Source organism: Cebidichthys violaceus, unplaced genomic scaffold (assembly GCF_023349555.1).
Source record: "Cebidichthys violaceus isolate CVI_PGR_0920_01 unplaced genomic scaffold, fCebVio1.0.p SCAF_10, whole genome shotgun sequence".
Taxonomy (NCBI): domain Eukaryota; kingdom Metazoa; phylum Chordata; class Actinopteri; order Perciformes; family Stichaeidae; genus Cebidichthys; species Cebidichthys violaceus.
Window position 1 is genome coordinate 465,708 of NW_027176263.1, and position 17,811 is coordinate 483,518.

The 17,811-nt window shown below is 39.0% G+C and overlaps 2 protein-coding genes and 1 pseudogene across 2 annotated transcripts in view; 2 read left to right on the plus strand and 1 right to left on the minus strand.

Annotated features, from left to right (window-relative positions):
- mrpl57 (mitochondrial ribosomal protein L57) lies at window positions 1–2,648 on the minus strand. The gene is made up of 2 exons (XM_068719359.1): window positions 2,159–2,648; window positions 1–560 (listed from the first exon to the last, which is right to left on the minus strand). The coding sequence occupies exon 2, from the start codon at window positions 543–545 to the stop codon at window positions 234–236; it is 312 nt and encodes a 103-aa protein (XP_068575460.1). The 5' UTR covers window positions 546–560; window positions 2,159–2,648; the 3' UTR covers window positions 1–233.
- Window positions 2,649–2,864: 216 nt separating this feature from the next.
- Window positions 2,865–10,173, plus strand: LOC137878877 (cytochrome P450 3A27-like; annotated as a pseudogene).
- Window positions 10,174–12,861: 2,688 nt separating this feature from the next.
- Window positions 12,862–17,811, plus strand: part of mmrn2a (multimerin 2a) — a 31,934-nt gene continuing 26,984 nt past the window's right edge. Inside the window, exon 1 of the mRNA XM_068719447.1 lies at window positions 12,862–13,102. Within this exon, the coding sequence (XP_068575548.1) occupies window positions 12,873–13,102 (230 nt within the window). The 5' untranslated portion in view covers window positions 12,862–12,872. The remainder of the gene's footprint in view (window positions 13,103–17,811) is intronic.

The window sequence follows — 17,811 nt, forward strand, 5'->3', positions numbered from 1 at the left end:
GAGAATGGTAAGCAGGTTTTTAGTGGTGTGGATTCAGTCTGTGATACAGTACAACAAACAAACAGATTTGCTTTATGGAGGCAGACGGAGTTAAAACAGTCAATTATGGATTTGGTCAACAACTCAGCTGACATACAAAGTGTTGCTTCCCATAAACACAACAAAACCGAGCTTTCCTGCACAAATAAAGGCGACGTTGTCACAGTCCTCGCACGTTTACTCCTCCGCTCACATTAACTTGACCACGTCTTGGTGATGTTGAGATGACTCAGGTGATCCGCGATGCGCTTGTGTTCAGGAAAATTGACGAATTTGGCCTCCTTGATCTTGAGCCAGTTCTGCGCTCTGCGCTCAGCGGCGTGACAGTACTCCTGCTCCGGGGTCATGTACGGCCGGCTGATCCAGTACTCGTTCTCAGCCTCGCGCTCCAGATGCTTCAGCGTGTTGCGTTTCATCTGCCACGTGATCGGTCGTGGGCGACGGTACTTTCCGATCCACTGCTTCCCGGGGATGCCTTTCCGTAGCAGGGTGAGGGTGAGGAACATGGTGGCAAGGTATTTCTAAAAGGACAAAACAGTTATTATAACATATACATAAAACTAGTCATATCACAACAACAACAACAACAACAACAACAGTACAACAAGGTCCACTAGTATATTTAGTTTTTCACAGCAGACAACTTGACTACTCATTATAGGAAAAGCACAGGTGTTACTAATAACATTAACGATGGCTCTGTTCTATTCAAGTGTCTCAGTAAGTCATGACAGTGAGCCAGCATGTACAACAACAGGACTCTGACACTAGAGCAGCTAAATGAAATGTTATGCAGAGGTCAACTTTCATGTGCGTATGTGATGATAAAAAATACAGTTACCCTTTACATTCCTTCTGGGTTACTGTACATGTACCGTTTACTACAACCAGAGAGGAATTTGCCCCATCTGTGTCATACAAGTCCAGCTCTTCAGCACTGTTGTGGAAACTGTGATTGCTTAACCAATAAATCAGATACAGTAGATAAAACACACGGCTACGGAGGATTGAAAATAAACGGAGAAGAAAGAAAATAAATGAAAAACACTGACGTTAGAGTGCATCTCAGATAAATCCGTACTTCATGTGGTTGTGAATTATATTTCCACTATTGAAATTTAGTACAATGACCAACAATCAGTAACCTAATGTTGTTAAAGTATGATGCCTCATTGATTGTGTCAGTTTTACAGCAGTGCATGACATCACATCGACAGCTTTATCTCCCCCGGGGTTACGTGGGTTATTGTGTAAAAACTCAAAAGTGTAACAGTAAAACCTGTTTGAAGATAACAATAACGGTATATTGAAGTGTCAGCCATGTCAGTATCAGGGTCCTGGAGCTGGAACTCTTAAATAAATTATTAATTAAAGTTGTGCTTTTCCTTTAACTTGGGAATCAAGTTAAGGAAACAGATTAGATGGAGATAATAAACCAAATGAATTATTAAAACTAAGAAAAAATATCAATACACAAATGTAGAATAGACGCATATTACAATATAAATAAGAAAAATTGAATAAAAATAAAATTGAAAATCAAAGAATTTTCGTTTGAGTGAAATAATGATTTATTTGTAAATAATTTGATTACTGTAAAACATTCAGCAACAATGATTTACATGAATACATGTTATCCTATAATTCTAGGATGTTCAGTACAAATTTAAACCCAATCCAGTGAAAAATAAGCAATTGGTCAGGATTTGAATACACAAACATCCAAAATATATAATTTAATAATTATAAGATAATACTATAATAATAAGTGTTGCAGGGTTATTGATCAGGGATTGATGCTCACACTATGTCATACTAGTCTCATGTTTTTGTTACATTCAAACTGTCTAAACTTTAAGCAGACGCTTTGTTTACGTTACCTCCGTGAGGTCACGTTACACACAAAGTCAACATATGACCCTTAAATAATCAGAGCTCGTGTGTGCACTTGTGTGTGTGCAGAAGGCTAATGTATGTTTGCTAACAGTAGCCAGGTTGACGTACAATGTTAAGCTAGCTTAGCTGTAGGCTAACGTTACAAACCAAGGGCAGCTTGAAAAGGGTATCAATAAATAGCCATAACAGACATATATTTGTTAGCCACGCTTTTGTTTCTTACCTTGCCTTCTAACTATGATGAATGTAGTTCACCTTTAGCGGTTAGCTGTTACTGGCATGGATGGTTGTTGACGTAATCGATTTCATTTCCGGGTTATCTACGGTGCCCGAGAAAGCTCAAACAAGTGCAAACGGGTTTGTTTTTTATTATTGCGCAGTCAGTAATTGTAACTTATCGGTAAAGAAGGAAATACTTTTAACGTTTCTCATTCAAGGAGTCGGTTAAAATAGTGTGTTAACATTACAAGGAGGACGCATTGCAGTACTTTGCATTGCAGTACTCTGAGCTGCGACTTGATTCGTCTCCTTCCTCTTCACATATCCACACACCTGCACATAAACACACGTTTAATATATACATATATAAAACAATGCATATTTTCATTTCTGTAACTATCACAGTAGCAGACGTTGTTGTAATTGAATCTTAGTTGAGTTTAAATGTTTTTAAACTTAAAGCTTTTAAATTAGCTTTGTTTGCTGATGCACCTTCCTGCTTGATGAGAAAAGAGCGTATTTACATGAAGTAGCCAAACTAAGTTGTTGGCTTTTAAAAGCGTATAGTCTTCCAAGCTGGACAACAGTATTATGAGCATCTAAGTACACGCCCTCGGTGCTCAGGTAGACAGTATAACGAGCCGCCACTGTACTGCTATATGCACAAATACCACAAATGTCTTCCTGGAGCTGTAGTCTGCGTGCTCCACCCACCACCGGACATTTAAAAGGTCGCCTGTTTCACAGCGTCTGTCGTCATTTTTGAAGTAGTTCGCGTGCAGCTCTCCCCCTGCAAGAAGGCAACATGTTTGTGTTTAACATGTTTTCAGCAACTACCTGGACTTTGCTGGCTCTCTTTTTCACCCTTGTATTGCTGTAAGTAGTTTCTATAACTGTCTAAGTAGTACTAGGTTGCGATTTGATGTGTACTACAACAACGATATTTGTCGTCAAGCTGTTGCATTATGGATGCATGTTCGTGAAACAACTATAACTCTTGTCTTTTTAATAATATAGGTATGGCATTTGGCCATATAGGGTTTTCAAAAAATTGGGAATAGTGGGACCAAAGCCGTGGCCGTTTGTTGGAACACTTCTATACCTTAAAAAGGTAACATACACGTGAACAAACACACACCTTATAGCGAATGGTATATGGGAAATACAAATGAGTGTTTATAATGTTCTTATTTGGTTCCAATATATTTTTTATTTATTTACTAAAACATAACTCAGCAGTCCCAGTAGCCTGGGTTCCTTTCCTTATCTATACACTCAATTCGTGTACCTAGTTGGAAGATTTGTTTTTTGGAATCTTATAACACTTGTTTATGAAATTCCTTTTATAGGGATTCATTTCTTTTGACCGTGAATGCCAAGCCAAGTACGGGGACGTCTGGGGGTGAGTTGTTCATCTCATCTTTTCTCCTCCTACTGGTGACGTCAGTTGTAGAAGAAGTACTCATATCCTTAGCTAAATATTAAAGTACCAGTACAACCAAGTAGCCGTGCCCCCTTCTATGACAAATCAAAGGGTAATTGTCATGGGCCCAAGCATATGGTGCCTTTTTTATTACAAGGGGTGTTACAACCCAGCTCAAAGGTTGCAACATAAGGGAAACAAGACGAGTGGTAAAAGTAATACATATAAATTTATTCATAGTGACATAAACTAAACAAACAAACAAAACAAAGCAGCAGCCGTGTCAGTCAAGGGTTAGGAGCCAAAGAACAGGGGCCGGGTCTTGTTCGCATGGTGCCTGTTTATAGCCTTTATCACACCAGTCTCAGGTGTGGCTCATCAGTGGCCGATTAACATCCTGAAGGACAGAATAGACAGCAAGCAGGACACAGACCCCTAGTGGAAGGGAGGGGTCAGCACAGGGGTCACAAGCCAAAAAAGGTTCTTCTTTCTCAAAGCATGTCAATGTAAAATATAGTAATAATGTAGAATTTTAATCTGTGATGAAACCGGTAACTTAATCTGTCAACTAGTGTACAAAGTAAATTACAGTTGCGGAAAATTGAATACTAAAGTAAAGTACGAGCACAAGTTCTGCAAAATTGTACTTGAATACAGTCTTTGAGTCAATCTACTTTATAACTTTTCACCACTGGATAGTGTAGTTTATAGTGAAAGGGAAACTTGCCACAGAAAGGTAAAGATATTTCTTTCCTTGTAGGAATTGGTTACAATTTCAACCATCATAAATTGAATTCTGCCTTTGAGCTCACATGGATGCTTTTTTTAAAATGTTCATGTTTAGTTAATAACTGACCATTTAGACTGTGACATTGTATTTTTTTTGTGCAGGTTGTTTGATGCACGAGTACCAGTTTTAATAGTGGCAGACCCTGAGATTGTTAAAACTGTGCTGGTGAAGGAGTGCTACTCTGTGTTTACCAACCGAAGGGTAAGAGACTCGTATGTTATCGTACACTGGAGAACATGGAAATTCATGTTAAGTGACATAGTAACATTTGGAGTCAGTTTTTTTGTATTGTTCATGTTTTTGTGTTGATCAGCTGTTTATCAAATTACACAAAACTGGTAGGTCCCTTAGCGCTGTGCAGGGGAAGTGGGCGTATTGAGCAATCCTGTTTTTATGCAATGATGCAAGAATAACAGAAAGAATAAAAAGAAAAGATAGATGCTTATAATGTCATGCCTGTTTTTAGACCGACATGGTTAGGAAATGCTTATTGCATCCACCTTATCAGGAATGTTCAAAGCTCAAACTTATTTTGCTGAACCATAAGGGAAGAAAAGGCTGCTAAGTATGCCTCATTCAAGTCAGGAGGAAGTTTGGATTTGTCGTAATGTCCTGGAGGGTACTCAGAGTCAGAGATTTATGCTTGAGGATTACACCAGCCCGCACACACAACTTCTTATGCAACTGGAAAAAACCCCAACTCTTACAACACTCTTCACTGTTCTACAAGTGAGCAATAAGATGCGTCTGTGGTTTTAGTAAAAATGTACAACTTAGACTGATCCTACTACTTACGTTATCGGGGCAGACAAAATAACAAGGAGACATGTCTGGGGCACTCTTCTGTACGAGAATGTAAACATTCAGTTTAACTGATGTCATGTTCACAGGATAATCCAGTGGCAGGACCTATGGCTGATGCAATTACAGCAGTTAAAGATGAGAGGTGGAAAAGAATGCGGAGCACTTTATCACCATGCTTCACCAGCGGAAGACTGAAACAGGTTGGTTTGATTTCCGAGCTCAATAACCACTTCTCCAATATGCTTCCTTTGACCTAGTCAGGGTTCCCGCGTGAACTGGAAAAGCTGGAAAACAGTAGACCAACTTCCATATCATGCAAATCAACGTGAGAGAAAATGCCAAATGTCCTGGAAAATGTTGTGTTCTTTGTAGACTACGGTTTTGGAGCTTTGAGTTTTACCATTTTGGCCATCACCATCTTGGTGTTTGTAACCAGTGAACGATAGTGACCATATTTGGACTGCGGACGAGTGTCACTGTGGTAGAAACGCCGTATATGGCTCTTGCAGCAACCTGTCAATCAGAAGGTAGTCGCACCCAAAAACATACTCTGCTTTATCGTCTCTTTTACTCTAAATGGCCCATAATGTACTAAATGAACATCATGCTGTATTGAAGAAGACTTGAAACTAGAGATTGAGACCATAAACTCATGTTTACTGAGGTAATGAATCAAGAGAGAAGTAGAGTCATTTTCTCATAGACTTCTATACAATCTGACTTCGTTTTTGTAGCCAGTGGAGTCGCCCCATGATGGCCAGTAGAGAGAATGAAAGTTCAAGGCACTTCTGGATTGGCTTCACTTTTCAGACCCAGAGGATGCCACCTGGCTGTTATGTTGTGTAAATGCTGTGAACACACCTCCAAGTCACCTCACATGGTAGCACATGCAGGTTTACAACCTAAGTGGGCGAAACTCTAAATCTAACTATAATTTCTAAGCGTGCAGAGATTATATCATAGAGACGTAACAGCCATAGCAGCACATCTTTTGAATCAGACTTCGGCTGAGAGGAACATATTAGTGTATGGCGCAATCTCTGTCTGTCATACCAGTTACCAGTTAGATCATGTCCTGAAAAATTATCACTAGAAAAGAGTGGGAACCCTGCAAGTGCAGACAGTATATCTCTACAATTGTGTGTCTACAGTCTGACCATATAGACCTGCTAAAAGAAGTTGGCATCATTGATAGAAATACATATGTACATTATCAACATTAAACAATTCTTTTTTTTCATTTGTTTTTGAAAGGTTTTTCCGATCGTTGCTCGCTATGCAGACCGGCTCGCTGAAAAACTTGGACAAATGCATGTGGATGAACCTCTCGATGTCAAAAAGTATGCTGTTAATCTGCTTTATGCCATCGTTTCATTACATTGTAGGGCTGTCCTTGACCTGAGAGGTTCTTAGTCGACTAACACTCGTACAATTTGTCAACTAATCTATTAGTTTATTTAATCGAGAGATTAAAACAAAAGCACCACTTTAAATCTTGTGTTTACCAGAGATGTGTTCATAACTTTCTTGGCGGGGGGGGGAGGGAGTCATTCAGCTTGAAAAAAGCATAAAAAATTACAAATCTCCTCAAGAAATCTTAGTCGACTAAGACCGATTAGTTGATTAATCTACTAAGAAGGGGTAACCTTTTTATAGTCTCATAAAATGAATTAAAAATGGTAGCATTTAATCCATGTTAATTTCTCAAAGAAACCACCTCTCTTTTTTCTGCCTAGATTCATGGCTCCTTATAGTTTAGATGTTGTGACCAGTGCATCCTTCAGTGTTGAGGCAAACTCCATAAACAACCCAGATGACCCGCTTAATGTTCATATCACGAAGGTCCTTAACTTCAGAATTTGGCCTTTCTTTATACTAAGTATGTGCTCCCTTCACCTCTGTATATATCAGTACCATGGAATCGCGAGTAGGCAAATTTAGCTAAACAACCCTTTGGTCTTCTTTCAGTGGTATTTCCCTTTGGCGCCCGTCTGTTGAATCTCCTGAAAATTGACATGATGCCCAGAATAAGTGTGGATTATTTCTACAACATCATCAAGAGCTTTAAAGACCAGCATGGGGCAGAGGAATCTGTAAGCATTTCATCTGTACAAAGGAGAATTAAAGGAACATCCCGACATTTTGGGAAATAAGTTTATCGCTTACAAAAGTTAAATGGGACGATTGATGCCACTCTCCAATTTGTGTCGAATGCTCTCTGTGCTGATCCAGACTCGAGCAGACTTCCTGCAGGTGATGATTCAAAACGAGATTCCAGAAACGGACATAAAGAGTGAACAAGATCAGCCAAGTAAAGGTATGTTTGCACCACAGCAGTTGGCGTTGATAATTTCAGATGTAAGCATTACATGTTTGCCTATTTTTGAATGTCTAAATTCTCTTTTAAACTCCTTTTGGACATTAAAAATGAATAATAATCAATAATAACAAAATATATTTTTTAAATGGAAAACATGTTTTTAAGTCTTTTAGCTTAAGAGTAAATGCACTGTATGTGTTATGTGAGAAGATAAATGTCAAAGTCTCCGCCTGTGAAAGTAGTTTTCTTGCTGAACGTTTTGATTTATTTTGTTTAGGTTTGACTGAGCACGAGATCCTTTCCAGGCTTTCATTTTCATCTTTGGCGGCTATGAGACCACCAGTGCCACTCTCAGCTACATCCTTTACAATCTTGCCATCAACCCTGATGCGATGAAGACCTTGCAGGAAGAAATCGATGCCAACCTACCGAGAGATGTACAGTCATTCTGCATGCGATTCGTTGCCATATGTAACAAACGTTTCAATAGCTGACGTTGTATATTATTCTAAGCCTCACCTGTTTATCTTTTGGCCATATAGGCTCCAATTCGATACGAGGATGTGATCGGTCTGCAGTACCTGGACCAGGTTTGAGTGAATCGCAGCGTTTGATTCCCACTGCACCTCGGCTTGAGAGGATGTGCAAAAAAACTACCCAGATTCACGGCCTCACCATCCCTGAGGGAACCCTGGTTGGCATTGCAGTTCACTTACTACACAAGGACCCACGCTTTTGGAGCTCACCTGAGCTTTTCAGACCCGAGAGGTAAACATACACTGTACTAAGCTTTCATTCATGAATCTGTGAGTGAGAACGCTCTCTGTGGAGAACATGTAACTTCCACCACTAGCTGTCCTGCAGTTTGTGGTCAAATCACACAATCTTCTTCAGAAGATGGAGTTAAACAGTTGTTATGAAATTGTCGATGTTCAAGTTTTCATTTTTACTGGCCACTTCTCGTCCATGTTGGCTTAATAGTTGGGAGTGAAAGTTCATTCGTGACTTTGGACGCAGCAGCTGATAACATGTGAACAGTGGCCACATGCGACATTACGGGCAAATTGATTCATTTCAAAATGTAGTGAAACAGTAGAACGAGTAGACGACATGCAACAAGTGTGCTGTCATACTAATTCAGTGATGAAAATTAGGAATTAATATCTATCCATTGTTCTATCACTCTACTGGTGACTGGATGGCTATTGCAATCACATAAAAGTATAATAATTATATTTCAGATATCAAATTCTGAAAACAAATTCCAGTTTTGATGCCTGACTTAAAATAGTACATTAAATATTACTGTGTGGGATCATGGTAGCTTTTACCCACAAAAACGTGTTGAAGTATGCATAGCTCTGCCCTGATCTAAAGAGTGTCTTTGTGGTCGTCTGTGCAGGTTCAGTAAAGACGGTGGGGAGGAGGTGAACCCGTACGCCTACATGCCGTTCGGGCTCGGTCCTCGTAACTGCGTTGGGATGCGCTACGCTGTCCTCACCATGAAGACGGTTCTTGTCCGTATCCTGCAGAGTTACACCGTGGAAACGTGCAGAGACACCGTGGTAAGAGCAACACACTCACACACTCACTCACTCACTCACTCACTCACTCACTCACTCACTCACTCACTCTCATGTGCATTCAGACTGTCCTGCCGCTCCGTTGTCATGTCCCTTATTTTACATTTATTTCTCCCTTTAGATTCCGTTGGAGTTTAACTGGATGGGCCAGCCGAAAGAGCCAATAAAACTCAAGTTTGTTCCCAGACATTAGTTAAAAACGGAGCTTCTCCAAATAGACCTTGCTTCTGTATGGCTCAGTTTAACAGCTGCTGAAAGGATAAGAATTATAGTTTTGTACATCAAGTCTTTATAATACTGACTCATATTTTAATGCACCTAGAACATCAGATTTGTCTTGCAATGTTGATGAATCAAATGCATTTCATTAATTTAAAGGAAGTGTGTAACATGTAGGGGGATTAATTGGCAGATATGGAATATAATATGCATGACTATGATATTACCTGAAACAGAAAATCGCTATGTTTTATTTTGCTTAGAAAAAGCCATTAACATCTATATAGGGAGCGGGTCCTTGTCCATGGAGTCCGCCATGTTTCTACAGCAGCCCAGAACGGACAAACCCAACACTGGTTCTAGTGAGAACCTTTCCCATTTTTACATTAACTAAATGGGACGGGAGAATTGATAAGCCCTGACCCAGTTACTGGTGCTTTTTATGTTTTTACATATAGTACACACAGAACTAAGTCAGCATGCAGAGCAGAGAGGCTGGGTGGAGACACTAAAATGAACCAGGTGAAGTGAAGATTATTTGAGTTGATGACAACTTTGCTCATTACTGTTAGTGCAATAAAACATTTGCAAGTAAAAATCCAAAACTTTATCAATACATCTGTTCAACAAGCATGAACATGTCCATTTCAATTAGCTCTGTGTGGCTCTATGTTTACACAAGCACAGCACGAAAGCTCGGCCAAAAGCTTCTGAAGTCTGTTTATCTTTGTTTTTTTCATGTCAACTTCTCTGCTGCCTGAAATGTATATATTTTTTAAACTATTAGCTTTAATGCTCATCACTCTAAAACGTTTCTGTAAAACATGAAAATGTTCACTGTAATAATTTCCCATTAAAACATTTTACTGCCAAACATTTACCTTTTTTTCAAAAACTTTTACTTTTTTAAAGAATTTAGATGGAGAGAAAGTGTCAAGAATATGTTTATATATGACGACACATATGTGATTAATATTTAGGTCTTGTACTGGAAGAATGTGAAGTGTACTAAAGAGAGTTGGCCTCCTGAGTGCAATTCTTCATCTGTCCACCAGATGTCCTCTGACTTCCTGTCCCAGTCACCTGACTCTCATCCTCCTGATCACCTGTTCCTCATTCCCCAATCAGCCCCCTCAGTGTTTACCTCCACTTCCTCCTGCCTGAGTGTCAGTACTGCTTTGTTCCTTTACTTCTATCCTCACCATGATGTCAGTATGCTTATGCATCTTCACTTTTTCAACAAATCACTGAGCTCGTCCTGCCTGTTCTCTTGTTACTTGCCTGAAAAATAGATTTAAGAGTAAACACAGTGGTGGTAGAAGTACTTTTAGTAATTGTAGAAATACTGTTACAAGTAAAAGTGCTGCATTCAAAAGTGTTAACATCAAAATATACATGAAATACCAAAGGTTTGATTACTCAATATACATAATAGCCCATGTTAGGATATTATATTATTGGATTATGATTATTGATGGATTATTGTGTTCAGCACTTCAATTTTGCAGATGGTAAAGATGGAGATCCTTTTATTTACTTTATATATTGCTGGGTAGTTTAATCTAATAATATCATCATTTATTAGTTTATTGACCTATTTGTTGAATTAATAATCGCAATCTGAACAGTATCAGCAGCTGTTAGACACATATAATGCAGTTAAAAAGTAAAATATTTCCCTCAGACGTATAAAGTAGCAGAAAATAGAAATATTCAAGTAAAGTACAAGTACCTTCAAATTGTACACAAGTACAGCACTTGAGAAAATATACTTCGTTGCTTTCCACCAATGCTGTCTTGTTGGTTGCCAAGTGCAAATATAAAAAAAAAAAAATTGGCTCTGCTCATAGGTTTGATAAATATCTACAAAGCTGATGAATACCATTCATACAAAACCATAAGTGTCTGTCATTTCAGTCTACAGTATCCTTCTACACTTTTGCTTTCTCAACCCTCCTCCATCTCCACACAGCTCTAAAACAATCCTCGGAAATGCCCCCCCCCCCCCCCCCCCCCCCCCCCCCCCCCCCTTCTCTCCCAGTGGAAAAGTCCCCGGCTCTCTCAGCCTGGACAGGAACCGTCAGCCTTCCTCCCTCTGCTTCACCCTCCTCTACTTCAGTTCACTTTAACTCACCGTAATCCGCTTCACTGTTGTGAATTAACAAATAAAAAAAACAAACAACATGTGACAGAATAACAGAGTCAGAGTGAGCCTGAGACATATTCTCACCCTCACATCACAACAAAGAACATTGACAACTTGAGCTCCAGTATTTGGTTTATTTGCTGACCGAATGTAAAGACACTGGATACAAATAATGGAAGCAGATTATATGATGCTGTTACCGGGTCAAATATCCTCTCATCAATGTGGTTCTTGTTTCAGCTAATACATTTTGTTTTTATTCCAATACTTCTCATAATTTTAATTCTTTATAATGTTTTTTTGTCATTCTATCCAAATATCTGCTTGCTGAATGAATGTTTTCAAACTGGATAATGATGAACTTGAAACTTGAATGATTTTTTTGTCGCCATCCTTCTTCTGTTTTACGTCTTATAGCAGCCAGAATGTAAGTGTGGTGTATTTTGTTATTGTTAAAATAATCTAACTTTTATTTTGAATGAGTACTTTTGGACATTTAAATGTTACATAGGTTTGTTTTAACCCTCAAACCAAGTCTTAACCCTCAAACAGTCCTTTGAAGAATGTCGTCACAGCAGCACACACACACACACACACACACACACACACACACACACACACACACACACACACACACACACACACACACACACACACACACACACACACACAGAGAGAAAGGAAGGAGGTAATTTCTCCTGCAGCTCAGTGGATTTCCTCTGTTCTTATCACTTCCACAGGGTAAACATGAAGACAGACAGAGTAAAGGAGTTTATGAAGAGAGGTGAAACCTCGTTGTTGCCTCCTTCACACTCAAATATTGTGTTTTTTTTCTTTTACTGCACTACAATTATTTAAATACTTAAATTACTTTGCAGATTATTATACGAAATATAATCAGCTAATAAATTATGATAGATTAAACTACCCTGTAGTATATGGAGACTATAGTTTGCCCCACCTTTACCAACAACAACATTAAAGTGATGATCACATTAATGCATCAATAATTATTATCCAATAACATATGTTATTCCAAAAAAGGCCAATCTGCATGATTAGTACTTTTACTTATTGCTTATTTTAAATGCAGGACTTAACAGTCTTTCTACACTGTAGTATAACTACTTTTACTTCACTAAAAGAACGGAGTACTTCTTCCAGACATGCAGTTAATATTGTTGGAACAGAGTAGAAGAAAATAACTAAATTACAATCAGGATGACAAAATGATAGATCATATATCAAATGTAATGCAGACATAGCAGAAGACTGTTGAGAGAGAGAGAGGGGGGAGGGGGAGTAGAGGAAACAGGAGGTGTGGCCTCCCTCCTTCCTCCCTCTCCCCCCCCCCCCCCCCCCCCCCTCCCAGCCTTTTAAAAGCAGCTGGTGGTCGTGCTCCCCTCCACTCAGTGATGTGAAGGGGAGCAGACATGATGGCAGTGAGACAACTGGTGCTGGTACTGGGCTTACTGGTGAGCGCGCACTGTGAGGTGAGAGCACGAGACCCTGAGGTGGAGGAGGACGAGGAGGAGCTGGGAGCAAGAGGAGGAAGAGGAGGAGGAGGAGGAGCAGCGTCTTCTCCAAACCTCGAGAGGCTTCACCCCGGGGCGTCAGAGACCCCTCATTTGGGAGACAGAGGGAACTACCCAGCCCGAACCGGGTGAGTCCAAAGCACCACTTATTGATGTTTTTCTCTGCTTTCAACCATTCAATGAAGAAAGTCAAGTCAGTTAATCAATAAGTTGATAAAAAAAAAGTCTGTCACTTTTTTGATAATTGATAAGCCATGACAGTCAAATATTTAACTTCTCCAGGGTCTCAAATGTGAAAATTTGCTGATTTTCATTGTTTCATATCACAGGTAGTCTTGAGGGCATTATGTTTTTGGGTTGTCAAAAGGTCAAAGGTGAAGTTTACTGTGACCTCACGTTCATCCCATTCTCGTGAACGTGATGTCTCAGCAGTGCTTTGCAATACAAATTTGGCACAAACAGCCACTTTGACTGTCTGTGACCTCACAGTTTTTGGCAATAACTCGAAAATTGAAATGCTAATTATGACAATTTTACACAAATGTCTAATAGGATAAAATTATGACATTTTGTACAGACTTGTTTGTAAACTGCAACTTGACTGGTTGACGTAGGCATGCAACCACGAGGTGGTAATTCTACTAATTTCTTTAAACCAATCACAGATGTAGCGAGGGGAGGGAACTTGTTTTGGTGCAACATTTGCATGTGGGGAGCCCTGGCATTAAAATGGCAAAATCCCTGCAAAAGAACAAACACCACATAAAACAAATTAAGACGAATGTCGACCATGTGATACATAACATTTACTGATGAAACAGGGGAAACTTCATTTGATCTTCGTCGGTGCTGTGGAAGTGAAACGGGTGTTTTGAGAACAGAAACACGCAGTAAACTGAAGGGGAGGATGATTTTGTGGCAGGCAGGGTCTACATCTGTATTACAGCAAACTGAATATTTTTGGGTTTTGGACGGTTGGTCAGACAAAAGTAATCTGACAACATCACCTTGGACGTCTCTAATGGACATTTTTTCACTATTTTTCAACAACGATTAATCGAGAAAATAATCAGCTGATGAATGGAAGATTCAAATTATTTTTAAATTATACTGTTCTGGTTTTTGCAATAAAACTACAAATCCCTATTTTCACCAAATACAACATTGCACATGTGTAGTTATAATTCTGGTTTATTACGACTTATGTTGGCGATCCAGTTCATCTGTTAACATCTGGGATGATGGGAGCCAGTAGTGTAACCAAATAACAAAGTACTCCAGTACGTACAATTGTGAGATACTTGTACTTACAGTGTTATGCAACTTCTACTCCACTACATCTCAGAGAGAAATATCATACTTTTTACTTTGTTAGACTAGTAGTTAGTACTAGTTACAGCTAATTTTACATACAAAAATATACAATAAAATACAACACATTTTAGTTGTCTGCTTGTCACATTTCAGATGTCATAGAGTTGTTGTCTGTTGCACCAAAGAGACATTTCTCCTCTAAACGTCTCACATGGTTTCATTTAAATACATGTTCAAATGAACATTCAAAGACTTGAGAAAACTCCAGAAAATGAAAACAGATTTGAGTATCACAACTTAGTTTCTTCTTCGGTCCTCTCTCATCAATCATCTCATGACCCTTCAGGTTTATCTGGTGACCCTCTGGAGGGGCCTGACCCCTAGGTTGGGAACCACTGGACTAAACTTGCTAACTGTAGATTAAAACTAGCTCAAATTCAGTGTGGTGTTGTTTGTGGTGTTGAATGTTACGTATGTTTCCTTTTTAGTTGGTAATGTAGGTTGTGCGCTAATGTGAGTTTGATGGTATCTTAATGCGATCTTGTATGTGTTATTGGAACATAGTTCATTTATTTAGTTGTTGGGAAAGAGATACAACAGACCAGAATTATCCCACTCATGTTTCAGATATTAAAATGAGAGATTTTTGAGAATAAAAACACACTCACCTCTCCAGACACCACACACATATGTTTCTTCTATACTTCTATACTACTTAAAAATGAAAGAACATATCAAAGTGTAGAAATACTCTTACAAGCACATACTTTAGTAAAAATAAAAAACTATTAGCTTCAAACTGTATGGATTTTAAATGTTGATGTATTAATGTTTTCATCACTTTAATGTTGCATTTGATTCCTTTATATACTGCTGGGTAGTTTAATTCATAATAACAATCATCATTTATTAGTATTAATCTGAATTTGCAAAGTAACTAAAGCTTTCAACTAAAAGTAGTGCAGTAAAAAGTAAAGTATTTCCGTCTGAAATGTGGTGGAGATGAAGTATAAAGTAGCAGAAAATATAGTCAAGTAAAGTTTTTAAGGTACTTTACTTAAGTACAGTACTTGAATAAATGTACTTTGATACCTTCCACGAGTGCCCAATCTGAACCTGAATCTCTAATGTTCACCCGAAATCCACTTTACAAAGATATCAAAGGCTACAACTCAAATTGGTCCTAACAAAGATAGAACTACCATAACATACACACAGTATTGCATACAGAAGTACGAAGCAGAGAGCACTAAAATGTTTTGACTGCCAGCATGCTTATAATAGGCTGGTACCACCCAGGCTGCTGCTGACACACACACACACACACACACACACACACACACACACACACACACACACACACACACACACGCACACACACACACACACGCACACACACAGAGTCCAGACGCCACACATTCATTTTATGATTTTATGAGTCTCAGGCAGACTCTAGGTGTCCTCTTTTTGTCCTCCAGGTATTAGACCGAGCCGCTCCTAACAGGTTTCACACTGAGCAGAAAACAATCTCTAACTGCAGTTTATTATTTAATGTGTGAAGAAAAAATAAAACCTGTAGCTGCAGGGCTGTATGGATGCTAATGTCAGTCTGTCTGCTCGCCACTTCGGTCCAGACTGAAATATCTTTTGTCCAATCACTAACAGTTAAAGTCTTCCACACTTTAAGTAACCCTGTCAGTAATAATCACCTTTTCACTTTTCTTTACGGAGGCGAAATGGGCTTCTATTCATAAAATTTGCCAACGGAGCAACACTTACAACTTGTCACAATCTAATCTGTTTAGATCTTATCAAGTCAGGAATTTTGGTTAAAATGTACACCACTGATATTGACATTCTCCTCCATGTTTAAGTACACATCTCATACCTGTACAAGGACTGAAGGGATTCAAGGATCATTTATTGTCATTTTGTCATTGGAGTTGAGAAACGACGCGTTCGACCAGATTGTTTAACAAGTAGCCAGTTTACAAGGTAATTTGAAACCAATAAAACGCTAAATCATCGTCGGACGATATGGATCTGAATACTTCTTCCACTCCTGGATCTTACACCTACACTTCGGCTTGTTCTTTAACTTGGTGATTCATTCTTCACCGCATAGTTCAAAGGCAACAGTTGGATATCTACTCAGACCAGCGTCGTTATGTTTGCATAATTAAATGATGGCAGGATAATGTTGCTTCAGAGGAAATCACAAACTCCACTTGCATGCACATGTCTGTGGGATCTCAAGTCATTCCTGAAGCTTAACAGAAATATTATCTGAATGCTGCTACCAATGACGATCCATAATGTCCAATCTAATTAAGAGATCCAATTTAAATAGGACCTTTACTTTTAGAATTAGTTGTGCTTGATTTATCTCTTATGTTGGATATTTATACACTTTTTAATATTGTGGGGCAAGATGTTGGAGAGATGGGTGAAGAGTTAAAGGGTATACGTAAAGATGAGAATTAAGAATAAGAACATATTTTACTGATTAGTGAACTGATTTGCTGCAATTCTTTTTAGATTTGGATGCTTGTTTGACAAACATTTTTTAGAAATGTGTTTCTGAGACCAAATAAGAGGATTAAATGTCTCGAGTGCATCCATACAGGCCTACACATCCATGCATTAGACTGCAGGACTCGTCCGCAGATTCGCTGATAAAATGATCCCTGAGGGCCCTTAACAAAACAACCCTCCATTAGCTCAAAGACCCCCCCCCCCCCCAACACACACACACACACACACACACACACACACACACACACACACACACACACACACACACACACACTTTAAACAGCTGCTTTAATGACATCGTTCACAAACGAAGCTCTTTGTGCTGTTTTGCTGTAATGGAGAGCAGCTTTCCACATTTGCAGTGTAGGGGGGGGGTATACATACTTCAGAGGTCAGACGTCAACAGGTAGTTAAGTGCTGATGAAGTGGAGGGGGAAAAGTTTGTTGTTTAGCTGAAAGGAGAGAAGATCTGAGGCTTCGGAGGAACTTAAAGAAGTATTGTGGTGTTTTTTTTTTTTTACATGTTTTAGTCGGTTGACGACTTTGGTATTTTGTAAATTATTTGAAGTCTAATTTTCTTTTAATTAATGTCTAATTAATTTTAGATATTTAATTATTTCCCATGCCAGCCCAGTGACTGTCATGGTGGCCTTTAAAGCTAAGAGGAACATTAGTTCTTTAGTCTTGCTGTTGTGACCTTTAACCTTCCCGGCTGCTTGAATTGCTGCTGATCTTATAATCGAAGGCCTCACTGGAATCCTTTCAAAGTAAAAGTTTGCCCAACTTGAACTAAAGAGGAAGAAGAAGATGCTCCGTGAGCAACCGGATTCAGATCAAAGAGAGCTAAAGCTGCAGATAACGTGACCTTGAAGGCATCATTTACTGTTCATTCAGCCGTTATCAGGAGACACACAGCTGGCAGATGAAAGGACGACACTCAGCGTCCAAAGAAAAGTGGATAAAACGGTGTTGTTATCAGACTGATGAT

What these genes read in the sequence shown, in the direction of transcription:
- mrpl57 (XM_068719359.1), bottom strand. Translation starts at nt 545, where the DNA reads ATGTTCCTCACCCTCACCCTGCTACGGAAAGGCATCCCCGGGAAGCAG.